General features: G+C 37.5%; 3 protein-coding genes across 4 annotated transcripts; 2 read left to right on the forward strand and 1 right to left on the reverse strand.

Moving 5' to 3' along the window:
- Positions 1-384: 384 nt before the first annotated feature.
- Positions 385-4,726, reverse strand: LOC124837353 (beta-glucosidase 13-like). 2 transcript variants are annotated; one of them, XM_047312698.2, is made up of 13 exons: positions 4,290-4,726; positions 4,140-4,209; positions 3,725-3,783; positions 3,564-3,639; positions 3,177-3,254; positions 3,001-3,088; positions 2,664-2,919; positions 2,452-2,558; positions 1,861-2,075; positions 1,727-1,758; positions 1,119-1,221; positions 953-1,049; positions 385-869 (listed from the first exon to the last, which is right to left on the reverse strand). In XM_047312698.2, the coding sequence occupies exons 1-13, from the start codon at positions 4,410-4,412 to the stop codon at positions 704-706; spliced, it is 1,470 nt and encodes a 489-aa protein (XP_047168654.1). In that variant the 5' UTR covers positions 4,413-4,726; the 3' UTR covers positions 385-703. The 2 variants fall into 2 exon arrangements, with proteins under 2 accessions (XP_047168654.1, XP_047168648.1); XM_047312692.2 differs by having other exon boundaries at positions 2,443-2,558.
- Positions 4,727-6,010: 1,284 nt separating this feature from the next.
- LOC148202639 (uncharacterized) lies at positions 6,011-9,686 on the forward strand. The gene is made up of 5 exons (XM_088109664.1): positions 6,011-6,427; positions 6,761-8,948; positions 9,044-9,301; positions 9,388-9,599; positions 9,682-9,686. Exons 2-5 carry the CDS (start codon positions 6,766-6,768, stop codon positions 9,684-9,686), a joined length of 2,658 nt encoding a protein of 885 aa, XP_087965790.1. The 5' UTR covers positions 6,011-6,427; positions 6,761-6,765.
- Positions 9,687-12,027: 2,341 nt separating this feature from the next.
- LOC124822752 (G-type lectin S-receptor-like serine/threonine-protein kinase LECRK3) lies at positions 12,028-14,916 on the forward strand. Its single transcript, XM_047294796.2, has 2 exons — positions 12,028-12,968; positions 13,238-14,916. The coding sequence occupies exons 1-2, from the start codon at positions 12,047-12,049 to the stop codon at positions 14,812-14,814; spliced, it is 2,499 nt and encodes an 832-aa protein (XP_047150752.1). The 5' UTR covers positions 12,028-12,046; the 3' UTR covers positions 14,815-14,916.
- Positions 14,917-15,433: the final 517 nt, after the last annotated feature.

Raw genomic sequence — 15,433 nt, forward strand, 5'->3', positions numbered from 1 at the left:
TCTCTCATTAAACAGTGATATTAAAATTACAAATTTCAAGTATTTAGTTAATAAAATCCCGAAAAGCAACATAAACATGTAACAAGATCTTGGAAATCCAAATATTGACAATAAACTTCCATCACCAACCATATCCACACCACCACCACCGCTACCACTGCTATCTTTCATAAACCAGACACATGGCAACAGTATAATTAACATGAATAAAAAAGTTATGTGGATCACACTATCATTGAAACTCCATCCATCATATTGTCTAAGCCGTAGTGGAAAATATGAAACAAAAAAAGACTTAATGTTACAAAAGAAAAGGAGGGGTTATTTACACCATACAGATACAATTTTTCCAGTTCCCTTGCAAAAAGGTTTGTGGCTGAGAAATTCATTCCAGGTTCACTGACTTGACAAAATACGAATCAATCTGAAAACAATATTGTAGTGACAGATAACAGTTTGGGGCTTGTTAATAAACATACAACAAGCATTACAAAGCATATCTGTTTCAAATGTTATAAAATACAATCAGAATTCAACAAATAATATCTCTTTAAGAAAAACTTTTGTTAACATCAGAATTAAGATTGTGTGCATGATCATGTGATCTTTGGAGAATTCTTCACTGGATTGTGACTCTGAGATAACAGAGAGGATCACAAACTTGATACAATTGTAAAACTACACTATTACAAGATTGATTCAATCAATGTAGAAACTTTTTGAACCACTGAGCTGATTTCTTAGGATATCTGCTCAATCCATCCTTAAAATCAACATAAATGATTCCAAATCTAACAGAAAAACCATCTGCCCATTCAAAATTGTCCAACAATGACCATGCAAAGTAGCCTTTGACATTGACACCATTTCTGCAAAATGTGTTTGTCTTAGTTTGAGCGAGTAACAAATTTCTTGAACAAACAAAAAGTGGAACACTGCACAAGAAACTCACTCTATGGCACTCTGAACATAAGCAAGATGGTTACTGATGTAGTCTATTCTCATATTGTCCTCAAGTGATTTTGCATTGTCATTCACTTCATCAACTCCTGTGTTCATTCAACAAATGTCTTACTAGTGAAGATGAAAACATGATCTTGTTAGTGGTGAGAACTTACCATTCTCTGTTATGTATATGACTGGATTGTTAAACTTTTCCTTTGTGTAGAGTAAAAGATCCTGAATTCCTCTAGGATAAATGTATAACCAGTTTGAGGCAGCCTGCAAATTTCACACTTTCTTACATAAATTGTTCTTTTTTCAATCTTGAGGATAAGATGTGTTTGCACAATGAAATTGAATCTTTAAAGCGGAAGGTATTCTAACAGTTATCTCATCCCATATTATTGAGAATAATCGAAGTGTGAGTCTAAGTCTCATAGGTAGAAACAATAAAGTTAAACACCACATAAGATGAAAGATCCAAAAATCCAATGTCTTGAGGTTTTGGGTTAAAGATAGTGTCAATTTCTTATATAGATTAAACTCATGTCACATGTATATAATATCTCTCTAATAAAAACTCTTCTAAAGAGGAAGAAAAACATCATTGGTATCAAAATTGATGGTTTGTCAGGGTGACCACTTAGACAGACAATTCTCTCTCTCTCTCTCTCTCTCTCTCTCTCTCTCTCTATATATATATATATATATATATATATATATTATATATATATATATTATATATATATATATATATATATTATATATATAGGTATGCATTTACCTGTGGACCAATCCGCACTCCATGTCTTGTTGCTGTTGCAAGAAATGAAAATTTTGAGTAAGTAAAAGGATTGTGAAACATATGAAGAATCAAACTGAAACAAAAATATATATATTTCACCTATTGAGTCTTACATGTGAGAAACACACATGAATCTGTGAACATGGTTTGGTTTTCTCTTGTGCAAGGGACATTGGCTGCATAAGCTGCAGTGTAGTAGTTAAGTCCTAAGAAATCAAAGGATCCTTTGGCCATCAACGACTGTTCCATTGAAAATTTTGGCAATCTTTCACCAATGTTATTAACCATTTCAACAGGGTATGATCCAGAATTTAGTGGCTCCATAAACCTTAAAATAATAATAATAAAAAAAGTAATTTGAGTTAGGTCCACTGATCTATTTGACAGATTTTCTCCAAAAAGGAAAATATTTTACCAGTTTGATTTGAATTTGGATTCTCCACTGGGTTTTCCTTTCCTGTGTTTTCAGTGTATTATTAATGCTTAGCAGAGGAATGCTTGGCAGATAACACCAAAAAAACCCAGCAGAGAATCCTAATTCGATTTGGATCACTGTAAAAGCCTTTTAGAATGAAAATTTCACACTACTGATATATGAGCTATTTTCTAATGTTATATTATTAAGTCTATATTAACAATAAATTATCACTGCATAGATGTGGAGTTAAAATAAGAAAAAAAAATGGAAAAGTTACCAGTCATACAAGAAAACAATGGCCCTGAATGCAGCATTGATGTCTTCTTTTGACTGGGAAAGTGGCATTATCCATGGAGAGTTCAACGTTATCCCAATTTGTCCTTTTTGAGAAATCTAAGTAAAACATAAGCATCCCAGTTGAATTTATCCCTACCAATTTATCAGAAACTATTTTGTGATTTTAGTTAGAGTGTCAAAAATAGTTGAAAACATGGTAACCTGGTACTTGTCTCTATAGACTTTGACAGCAGCTGCATGAGCAAGAATCTGGTGATGAGTAACAAGATAGGGCTCAGTGCTAGAATCACCTTCACTGCAGTTGGAAGGCAACCACTTGGAGCATCTTCCTGGTGCAAATAATCCATTTCCATAACCCTGTGTAGTGAAGGTGACTGGCTCATTTAAAGTGATCCAGTGCTTCACTCTATCACCAAATTCTCTGAAGCATACCTCTGCATAGTCTGCAAAATCCTTCCTGCAGACATATTTTGCACCATTTACTAAGGGAGACCATGTGCATATTTTTTCTATAAATTTTGTTAAGAAAACTACTCACACAATATTGGGGCTTAGAAATCCACCATATTCATCTTCAAGGGCTTGAGGGAGATCCCAATGAAATAGAGTTACAAAGGGTTGCAGCCCTGTGATTATTGGTTTAAACAAGATTTATGTCAACAGTGAGAAATATCAAACTTGGGCACATGCAAATGAAAAGACTTAATCACAGACCATTTGATAGCAGTTCATTGATAAGATTGTTGTAATATGTGATGCCCTCTCTGTTTGTACCTCCCTTCAGCCTTCCACCTAAACCAAACACATGACAAATATTGAATCACATGTTATCTCAATTTAATGTTGTTTAAAAATGATGTAAACAGAAGAGACATCAAATTTCATACATGTTTTCAGTACTTTTCTCCAATAATCAGACTTATTTTTAAAGGTAAAACTCTAAGTTTGGCTAGAAAACAACACTTAAGAGCACACAAGGAATTTGATCAAAGTTTTGACCTAAAAAGTATAGTAGTTGATACACAAGTTACCAAAACTAGAAAGCTATTGCATTGAGGATAAAAAGAAAAAGTGAATTGAATATTCCTGCTAAGTTCTCACCAGGTAGAATCCTAGACCATGAGATAGAGAATCTGTATGCATCAAATCCTATGTCCTTCATTATACCTACATCTTCCTGCCAAATTGTTTGCTCAAACATTTTAGAGAAAAAAATGCTTCATTCATCACCACATGCACATGTTGAGGAGACTGAGAAATACCTTGTAACGGTGATAAGAATCAACAACAAGGTCTCCACTACTTTGATCCTTTATCCTATCTGCCAAAAGGTGTCACAGTTAACAAGGTGATGTTAAACCAAGTTAACATGCTCAAGAACTCATTCATCAAAAAAAAAAAAAGTCTTACAAGTTAAAAAAGTAAAACCGAAGAAAATTTTTGCAATCTTCCAATAAAACTGGTTCATTTGTCATGGATGAACAAAGAAAGGAAGCTCAGTTTAACAAAAAGGATCATATTTTATAATCTAATGGGGCAAATTTCTTGCAACAGCAAAGAGAAAATTGTGAAGAGTGGTAGTTTACAAAAGTCATGGAGGATTACCAACTTTGGGAAACTCAAAATTAAAGAAAAAGTAGCAAAAGCACAAGAAAGATCATAGATGATGCCATTTACATGGATATTTGTGAGTAAAAGTGTCCCATATACTTGGTCCTCTACCCCCTTCATTTGCTGCACCTTCATACTTGTCACACCATGAAATCAAATAAGACAGAACAAAAAATTTTGAACAATAAAATGTGCTTTATTAGACAAAACAAGAACCTGGTAAGAAGAAGAGGCAACCCCAAATAAGAAATTCACAGGAAAACTGCTACGGTTGAGAGAATTCACTGACTCAACCAGCAGAATAAAGAACACTATGAGGGAACAGCTTGCAGTTCTCATGATCACACTTTCTGTCTTGTAACATAAATTGATTGTGAAATGATTCACCAATTTATAGGTTAGAGCACATCATTGAATGAAGCATTTCTTAATAGTAAGAACTACAATTCTTCATCTTTGAAATTCCATATTCTATATCTTGAAATGCTTAGTTGGTAGAAGAAGAAAGCTAACTCATATCTATTTCACTTGGCCTTTTCTCACATTCTTTGTCCTCATTCCTTTTTTTAAGTGGAAAAGCTTTGAAAGGCCTAATGTTTTGAAACATTATCTTATCATTGATTTCAGAAGGCATAATGTGCCAAATTTTTTCACCAAAACCAATCCATGTATGGCCTCTGCATAAATTGCCAAACTCCATCATTGATCATTGATCATTAATCATACACACTGATCAAAAGAGAAGCACCAAACACCACCATAAAACAAAACAGATAAAACAAAAATTTTAATGTGGTAATGAATATTCATGAAAACTGTATACTTTGTGTGTATGACAGGTAATGAATTTCACTATTTGTTAATTAAATTTTGACAGGTATTCTCTACCTTATATTGCCATTAATGCAATTTACTATCATAAAGCTGTTTCTTTTTCTTATAGCATGACGTATAAAATTTGACAAACAGTTAGTATTTGATAAACATTTTCTAAGTCACTTGCCTGGTCAAAACTTTATTCTATTTATATTTAGCTTTTCTTTTTAGTATGCAGATATTAAGGTAGCTCAGCCTTCACTGTCTAGACATCCTTAAATTGGACCTTCTCAACATTATATCAATTGACTTAATCAAGAATAACATAAAAATGATGAAATTTATGACATATAACCAGCTTATTTATGATTAAAAATCATTGCTTTATTATTTAAGGGATTTGACCACATCAGACTTGTAGGTTTTTATTTATTTATTTTTACATAATTAAGGTAATTTTTTTAAATTAGCAAAATAAATATATGAAAAATATAATTAAAACGACTCAGTTGTGATTCAAAAGAAAAATATTATCGACAAAAAAGTTATATTTTGAAATTTGACTTTGTAATCTGTTTATTTTTAATTTAAAGTATATATAGTACATACAATTTTATTTTAACTATAACTTTTATATATTTTTTAAACATAGTTTTAAACTTTTTTATTTTATATGCAAATTCATTTTTAATTTTAATCCATTTGTATAAAAGATGATTTATTTTAATTTTTTAAGAAAAAATTATGCTTCTATGCACAACTTTGTTTTGAATGGAAGAATTTTCCTGAGAAGCTTTTGTGAGAAGTTGAATATAAGAAAGGTAAGAGCAGGTAAAGGATTTAAATGAAGATATGTGACTTTTAAAAGGACACGGATAGTTAGCAAAACTTTCATGTTCTTTAATTTTAAATAACTTTTCAAATTTTCAAGGATTATAGCACTAAATTATTATCATTTCACAAATTTTATCGTTTAAATTTTCTGAATTTTATTATCATAATTTTGAATTTCATTAATCTTAAGGATCATATAAATTTGATCTTATGCTAATTTAGTAGTTATTTACTAATCAATAATTGAACATGTGCAAAGACTTTGCAGTGTTTTGTTATGGCAAAATACCCAATTTTGTCCCCACTTTGGTTCGGAAATCTCAAATTAGTCCCTTTATAGAAAAGTGAGTTGAATGGATCCTTACTTGTAATTAATTGACTCTAATCAGTCCCTTCCGTTAAATAGAAGGAAACGGAGTTAGTGGACTGATGATGTGGCAGTTGTATTTGGTGAGGTGTCAATACGGTGCTTACGTGGTGTTAGGGTTCCCCATTTTCAAATTCGTGCCTATTAAAAATTGGGGATAAAGGATTTGGGGCTCATTTGTTGGAGATTAGGGCACGTCCGTGTGCGAGAAAGAAGACAGAGGCAGGCAGTGTTTGGAGATTAGAAGTGATCGCGGGAACTGGTAAGAACTTTTACACAAAGCATTTGTGAGTGGACGACCATTGGTGGGGTAAATAACGAAAAGCGACTTTCGAAGGTGCGTTTATGGTAGGTTTTGTTCTGTGTATCGTTGCTTTCGTTGTGGTCCCCCCACAAGTTTTGAATTATTTTATGGTTTGTCTGTGTTGTGTGCCCCATTGTCAGTGCATTTGCTTTGTTTCTGTTGCGACGTTGTCGTTGTGGTCCCCCTTCATAGTGTGTGGTACTGTGTTGTGGCATTTGCTTTATTTAATGTCATAAATGTGGTTTTGTTTTGTTTGAGTTGTTTATGGTCTGTACAGTAGTATGTTTATGCTTTGTTTTTTGCTTAGATATCAGTTGGGTTAAGGGTTAAGCATAGATTAACTAACTGTGACCAATTTTATATTAGATAATATGGCCAACTCACGCATTGAAGTCGTGTTTCACCATGGGGGGAAATTTGAGAATAATGGGACATTTGGATATCACTATGGTCAAACCACAACTATAAAAATAGACCCTGATCGATGGAGTTATTTTGAAATATTAAGCATTCTAAAGGAGATGGGTTATAGGAATGTAAAGGACTTATGGTATTCATTGGGTCGTGGTCCTGTATTAGAAGATTGTTTGGAACCTTTATTAGATGACAAGGGTGCTTGTCATCTGATTAATATTGCTATGTTGAATGGTGAAGCTCACCTCTATGTTATACATAGGGTGTGTGAACCTGAGTATCTTCTACAGTTGGAATGCATATCTGAACCCCAAATTGATAGACCTAGTGTTGAAGGAGAAGTTGAGAGAGAGAGTGCTGATTTGGAAGTTCATAGACCTAGTGATGAAGGAGAAGTTGAGAGAGAGAGTGCTGATTTGCAAGTTGATAGACCTAGTGTTGAAGGAGAAGTTGAGAGAGAGAGTGCTGAAAAGGAAGTTCAGATGGAGATTGGTGTAGCAGATATTGAGGCAGTGGGTGAAGCAGAGGTTCAGACAATAGCACCTGAGGTAGAACCTGAATCAGAAGTTCATCCAGAAATGATAGAAGTTGAGGTTGATGTACTGGCTGATATAGAGGGTATGGTAGAGGATGTTGGTGTGGATGATGCAGTGGAGGATGTTGGTGTGGAGGATGTTGGTGTGGAGGATGCAGTGGAGGATGTTGGTGCGGAGGCAGAGGTTGAGGTACAGGATGTTGGTGTGGAGGCACAGGTTGAGGTAGAGGATGTTGGTGTGGAGGCAGAGGTTGAAGTAGAGGGAAATGGTGTGAATGTAGACGTCCAGTCTGATGTGGAGGGGCAGGCAGAAGTAGAGGGTGAGGTAGAGGGTAATGGAGTAGAAACTGATGAGTATGATGTTAGCAGTTGGAATGGGTCCGAAGAGGATGTATTGATTGACCATGGAGATGTAGTGGGATTTGATATATTTGAAGGTACTAATGAAGTTGAATTTGGTGGACCTAGGGGTTTATCTGACAGTGATTGGGAATCCGACAGTTTGAAGAGTGTTGTGGAAAGTGATAACACAGATGATGACAGGGATGACCATGGGGATTTTGGTGTTTTTTCAATGCCCAAAACTATGGAACAATATAAATGGGAAGTGGGCACGTACTTCAGTGACAAAAAAGAATTTACAGAAGCTATAAGAACCTATGGAGTAGAGAATGGTAGAAAATTAAAGGTTTATAAAAATGACAAAAGAAGAGTGCGTGTCAGATGTTGTGGGGCAAAAGGGAAATGTCCTTGGAATGCATATTGTGCATATAAGGCAGCTGAAAATACATGGCAGCTAAGGAAAATAGTAGACAACCACACTTGCAGTAGAGAATTTAACATCCGTCTAATGACTTCAAAATGGTTGAGTAGGAGGTTAGAGAAGACTATGAAAGACAATCCAAATATTAATCTGTATAACCTCCATAACAAAGTTTCTAAGAAGTGGAACATTGGTGTTTCACGGTCCACAACCTGTAGGGCAAAAGCAATGGCATCCAAACAAATAGAAGGTGATTTTAAAGAACAATATAGAAGAGTGTATGACTATGCCAATGAGTTGCTTCGGTCAAATCCTGGTTCAACTGTGAAAGTTCATGTTGAACCTAATGAGGACACTCCAATTTTCAAGAGGCTATATGTGTGTTTGAAGGCCTGTAAGGACAGCTTTGTGTCATGTAGGAAGATTATAGGTTTGGATGGTTGTTTTTTAAAAGGAAAATTTGGAGGTGAGTTGTTAACTGCAGTAGCAAGAGATGGGAATGACCAAATGTGTCCTTTGGCATATGCTGTTGTGGAAGTGGAGAATAAGGACAGTTGGAGTTGGTTTCTACATCTTCTCATTGATGATCTTGGTGGTGTGGAGATTTCTTCAACCATCACATTGAAAAGGTTTTGTGTGGAGCAAAGGTTTTGTGTGGAGCAAAGGTTTTGTGTGAGGCACATCTATGCTAATTTCAGGAAGAGGTTTCCTGGCCAGATTCTAAAACGTCTACTATGGAAGGCAGCAGCATCAACACACCCTCAAACATGGGAAGCAGTGATGAGAGAAATTAAAGGGGTGAATCCAGACGCCTTTAAATACTTATTAGCCATCCCACCAAGGTATGCCAATCCACATGCCTTTAAAATTCATTGCTCGTATTAATTGTTGTTTGTTTTCATAGCTGATATTTTGCACTTGTTATTTGTGTAAGTAGATTTTGGTCACGGTCAAGGTTTACAAGTAATGCTGTTTGTGACACCTTAGTGAATAACATGTCTGAAGCATTTAATAGTGTAATTTTACATGCAAGAGGTAAGCCCATCATCACAATGATGGAAGACATTCGTATGTACCTCATGAAGAGATGGGCAACAAATAGAAACAAAATATCCACATATGAAGGTAGTATTTGTCCAAAGATTAAGAAAAGATTTGACAAGGAACTGCACCTGAGAAAATACTGGATACCTAGGTATGTTGATTTCATTGATTTCACTGCACATTACCATTTCACTGATTTCTCTTTTAAACACTGATTTCTCTTTTAAAAATCTGCAGTTGGTCTGGAGAGAAAATTTTTGAGGTCAGACACATTTCAATGATGAGTGACAAGTATGTCGTTGACATTGATAAACTGGAATGCAGTTGCAGAAAGTGGACTTTAACAGCTATCCCATGCTGTCATGCACTAGCTGCCATGACATTTATCAACATCAATGGAGAAGACTACGTGCCACATTGGTTTACAAAGTCAAAAGAAAACAAAATTGGTCGGTCTCAACCTACCAAGAAACATACATTCCAATCATCTACCCTGTCAATGGTCCTGAGCTATGGGAAACAACTTCTCAGCCTGATGTGTTGCCTCCAACTAAAAGAGTCTTGCCTGGTAGACCAAAGAAGAAGAGAAGGCTAGAGGCTTGGGAGCTAAAGAAGGATGACACACAACTGAAGCAAAATGGAACTCGTAAGAGATGTTCCATATGTAGACAGGTTGGTCATAAAAGAAATAGTTGTCCGCAAGCTCCTCCAGCACCCCAAACTCAATATCAATCAAGTGAGCAACCTGCAACCCAACCTGAACAAAGTCAGCCAACTACTGGACCAAGTCAACTTACTCAATGCGTTTTGGAACATACTCAGCCATCTACAACACAAGTTTAAAACTGATTTAGGACTGACAGTATGTTTAGCTTAAGTGATGGCTATTTTGTAATGACAAACATATATTTTGTAATCACAGACATGTTTTTTGTAATCACATACATCTGCTTGGTAAACTGTCAGACGTGGATTTGAATTCCACTTTGTGATGTGAACGCTCGCCCACCACTTTGTAATTATGAATGTGAACGCTCGCCCACCACTTTGTAATTATGAATGTGAACGCTCGCCCACCACTTTGTAATTATGAATGTGAACGCTCGCCCACCACTTTGTAATTCCACTTTGTTTAATATCTACCAATGTTCGTACCAAATCTACCAAATTGGGCGCTCGCCCACCACAAGAGGACGCTCGTCCAGCACGAGAGGACGCTCGTCCAGAGAAGACTCTCAGCTGACGGTCGCCCACTCGCTCAGAACGCTTCCCAGGATAAGTGGACGCTCGTCCAAGAGTAGAAGCACGACCGGACGCTCGTCCCAGCCACGTACAAATGGACGCCCGTCCAGCCAGGTAGAAGAGAACGCTCGTCCTGTCATACGACGCTCGTCCTTCAGAAGTGGACGCTCAGAAGTGGATCCAGCAAGGAGAACAGGACGCTCGTCCGGAATTGGAACTGCAAAATTGGAACTGTCATTATCCATCAACCACTTTCAATCTTTTTCTTTTTGGAACTGCAAAATTGTATACAGATTTTTCTTTTTGGATTACAGAAGCCACTTCCTCATTTTATTGCCAGTTACACACCACTTCCTCATTTTATGTTGTACATATCAAACTAAATGTAATTTCAAACCATATTCAGAAGCTTGAATTCAAATTTGACCTTCATTTGATAACATCATATTACAATTTGTCCAAAGTGCTCTTCACATAAACTATCTAACAGAACACATCATGGACTTTTAAACAAAAAACATACAACAATGATATTAATCAATCCCAGAAAACATATCATTGTTATTAACATCTTCTCCCTTTTTTGACATTCCCTAACACATTTCTCCAGACTATTAATCTTCCTCCTTTGCCTTGCAATAGTACTAACAGTATCATCTACGCAATCTTCACTAAGCCATTTAAAGAAATTGCATCCTTGAAGTTCTTCATTTCTTGTCCGCTTGTAGTTAGGGCAGCCCCAGAATTGTTTCCCCTCGTTCTTAATTGTTTTTGCCACTCTCAACACAGCAGCCTCCCCACAGTGGCATATTTGGCTTCCAACCAATCCTCTGGATGAACCACCACGACAGCTCCCCCATGAGCAAGACGAACAACCCTGATTCGAAGACATTGCCAACCCCAAACAGCGAACCCAAAAGAGCAAACCCCAAACAGAGACAACCACTGACAACGAAGAACAACTCGCCAACCGCGAACCACCACTGCTCCGTCTTCCCGCGATCACTGCCTGCCTCTGTCTTCTTTCTCGCACACGGACATGCCCTAATCTCGAACAAATGCACTGACAATGGGGCACACAACACAGACAAACCACAAAATAAATCAAAACTTCTGGGGGGACCACACTGAAAGCAACGAAACACAGAACAAAACCTACCATAAACGCACCTTCGAAAGTCGCTTTTTGGTTTTCGTTATTTACCCCACCACTGCTCCGTCTTCCCGCGATCACTGCCTGCCTCTGTCTTCTTTCTCGCACACGGACGTGCCCTAATCTCGAACAAATGAGCCCCAAATCCTTTATCCCCAATTTTTAATAGGCACGAATTTGAAAATGGGGAACCCTAACACCACGTAAGCACCGTATTGACACCTCACCAAATACAACTGCCACATCATCAGTCCACTAACTCCGTTTCCTTCTATTTAACGGAAGGGACTGATTAGAGTCAATTAATTACAAGTAAGGATCCATTCAACTCACTTTTCTATAAAGGGACTAATTTGAGATTTCCGAACCAAAGTGGGGACAAAATTGGGTATTTTGCCTTTTGTTATCATACAAAGCTAAGAAACAAAAAGCTTAAAGACAAAGACCATATCAAACAATACAGTGGCAGGAGACCACGACAACATATCATATGCTATAAAAATGTTGTTTGATGAATCAAAATTCATAGGTTGGTTGATAGCTACGATGGCTTCTCTAACTTTTCCTTTTCCTTATTCGTACGTTGTTCTGCTGATTGTTCTCCTCTTTCTCTCATCTTTGTTCACTGCTACTTCTTCAAACTGTGGTGGTTCTAGTGTGAACTTAACCTCCTCTCTAAACAGCAAAGATTCAACGACAGCATGGAATTCACCTTCTGGCCACTTTGCCTTTGGTTTCGAATCAGTTCTATACGACAACAAGGAGTTCATGTCCGTGCTTGCAGTTTGGTTTGCCAAAGACCCCAACAAAACCATGGTTTGGTATGCAAAGCCAGGAAAAGAAAAAACTCATCTTTTTCCGTTAGGATCAACAGTGAATCTCACAAGCAAAGGAATTGTCGTGTATGATCCAAAGGGTCATGACATGTTGTGGCAACGTCCAGAAAACAACACTGATTCTTTAGTATCATGTGCTTTTGTGCTAGACAATGGAAGTTTTGAGCTTGTGGATGATGATGGGAAGAGGGTTTGGGAGAGCTTTGAGGAGCCCACAGATACTATTTTGCCTGGTCAGAATCTGTCTAGGCCTAGAAGCTTCAGAGCACGCCAATCTGACACGAGTTTTGATGATGGGAATTTTGAACTCAGTTGGCAGGGTGATAGCAATTTGGTTCTTTACCATTCTCCAAAATCAAGCAACGATGATGCTGAAAGCTCTCAGTCTCCAACACACGACGCTTACTGGGCCACTGGAACTGTCGGAACTGAATCACAGCTTTTCTTTGATGAGTCTGGACACATGTACATAAAAAATGGCACGGGCACAGTGATCAGAGATATCACAAATGGTGGATCTGATGAGTTCTTTTACATGGCTAGAATTGACCCTGATGGGGTTTTCAGACTATATCGGCACCCAAAAGGTGTGTACCTATGAAACATCGACATTTCCATTTGTTTCATGTATATGTGTTTGATATGTATCTGTATCTGATACCTATATTATTCTATACTTTACTATATATGCGTAGGTGAAGGATCCAAAACTTTTAAAAATAGTTAAGAGAATCCAATAGAACTACGTTTGAGATAAAAGATATAGAACCATGTCAGTCTTAATGTTCCAGAAATATGTTCTTAATTTGAATTATGATGCTGCGTTTATCTGATTGTATCTGTGTTTCAAATACAGATGAGAACAAAGCTGTGGCTAATAGTTGCAGTTCAACGTGGTGGAGTGTGGAGCAAAAGCATCCAGATGATATTTGCCTTTCCTTCACGAAGCAAACTGGGAATGTTATCTGTGGTTTTAACAGCTACTGTGTTAGCAGCGGTGAGAGGACTAATTGTGAGTGCCCGGAGCATTATTCTCCTTTCGAACATGACAATCTCATAGGTTGTAGACCAGATTTTCCACTGCCCAGTTGCAACAGAGACGGGTGGGAGCAGAATAAGGATCTTGTAGATTTCAACGAGTATCCCAATTTGGACTGGCCTCTCTCAGATTATGATAAGTTTGAAACTGGAATGGACAAGGATTTGTGCAAACAAAGGTGCCTTGAAGATTGCTTTTGTGCTGTGGCCATATATGGTGATGGAAGCTGTTGGAAGAAGAAGTATCCAATGAGCAATGGAAGGAAGCACGCGAATGTGACTAGAATAGCTTTTGTCAAGGTGCCTAAAACAGATTTAAACAATGATGAAAAAGAACAGACTACACTTGTGATTGTCATATCAATACTCCTTGGAAGCTCAGTGTTCATCAATGTCCTTCTACTTGTTGCTTTGTTTGCTGCTTTTTTCATTTTCTACCACAAGAGGCTTTTGAACAGTCAGAACCTGTCAGTTGGTACAGTCAGTCACTTTACCTACAAGGAGCTTGAAGAAGCAACCACAGGGTTCAAACAAATGTTGGGTCGAGGTGCTTTTGGAAAAGTTTATAAAGGGGTGTTGAGATCAAACGCAAGCAGGTATGTTGCTGTGAAGAGGCTAGACAAGGTTGTGCAAGAAGGTGAGAAGGAGTTCAAAACAGAAGTGAGTGTGATTGGACAAACCCACCACAGAAACTTGGTTCGTCTGTTTGGTTATTGTGATGAAGGGGAGCATCGTCTTTTGGTGTATGAGTACATGAGCAATGGTTCATTGGCTGGTTTTCTCTTTGGGATCTCAAGGCCTCATTGGAACCAAAGAGTGCAAATTGCTTTGGGGATTGCAAGGGGGCTCACGTATTTGCATGAAGAGTGCAGCACTCAGATAATTCACTGTGACATAAAGCCTCAGAATATACTCCTGGATGAGTTTTTCACTCCAAGGATTTCTGATTTTGGCTTGGCAAAGTTGTTGCTGGCTGAGCAAACTAAAGCTGCTAGAACTGGTTTGAGAGGGACAATTGGTTACTTTGCACCAGAATGGTTTAGGAAAGCTACAATCACAACCAAAGTAGATGTTTACAGTTTTGGAGTGGTGCTGTTAGAGATCGTATGTTGCAAGTCAAGTGTTGCATTTGCGTTGGAAAGTGAAGAAGAGGCACTCATAGATTGGGCTTATCGATGTTATAGCCAAGGGAATGTAGCTAAATTGGTGGAAAATGATGAGGAGGCAAAGGATGATATGAAGAGGCTGGAGAAGCATGTCATGGTTGCAATTTGGTGCATTCAAGAGGATCCTTCACTCAGACCTTCCATGAAAAAGGTTACACAGATGCTTGAGGGTGTTACAACAGTTTCTGTGCCACCTTGCCCTTCTATATTCACTTCATCTTCTTTTTAAACTGCATCAGGGTGTTATTTACAACAGTTTTTGTCAATACTCAGTCTGTAACACATTGCATTGCAATTCTGCTAATTTATTTCACACTGCACTATTTCATCTTATTGAACATGGAATGCATCATATTTTTGGACTGCATGAAAATTTCAGCATGCATTAATCGACTGGACATTGAATAGGGAAATATATTGGAAACTCAAAAGAATGTAATGGGTTAATACCAATGAGTTAGATTGAAACTCACGTAAGATATTGATATCAACCCTAAGTCCCTTTTCTTCTCTAAGTTTAAAATGACTTCTTCTACTGGAAATCTGTTTCACTGCTAAGGATGTTGATTCTAGGAGTGGGTGCTACGAAGAAAGATTTGGCTAGAGATGAAAAGTCTAGGTTTGAGAATGTGATCTTGAGCAAGATCGACTCAAAATTTGCTGTCCAGGCACCTTTTGCCGCTGTTCAGGCGCCGTTTGCCGCTGTCCAGGCACCGAATGCTTCCAACCATTGTAGGCCCCCATCACCTCGTCAGTTAGTGATGGCAGTCCCTATAGTTTTGTCGCTTCCAGCCACTACAGGCCCCATCAGTCAGTGATGGCAATTTAGTCCCTACAGTTTTATAGCT

Source organism: Vigna umbellata, chromosome 3 (assembly GCF_029865625.1).
Source record: "Vigna umbellata cultivar VRB3 chromosome 3, Vumbellata_1.0, whole genome shotgun sequence".
Classification (NCBI taxonomy): domain Eukaryota; kingdom Viridiplantae; phylum Streptophyta; class Magnoliopsida; order Fabales; family Fabaceae; genus Vigna; species Vigna umbellata.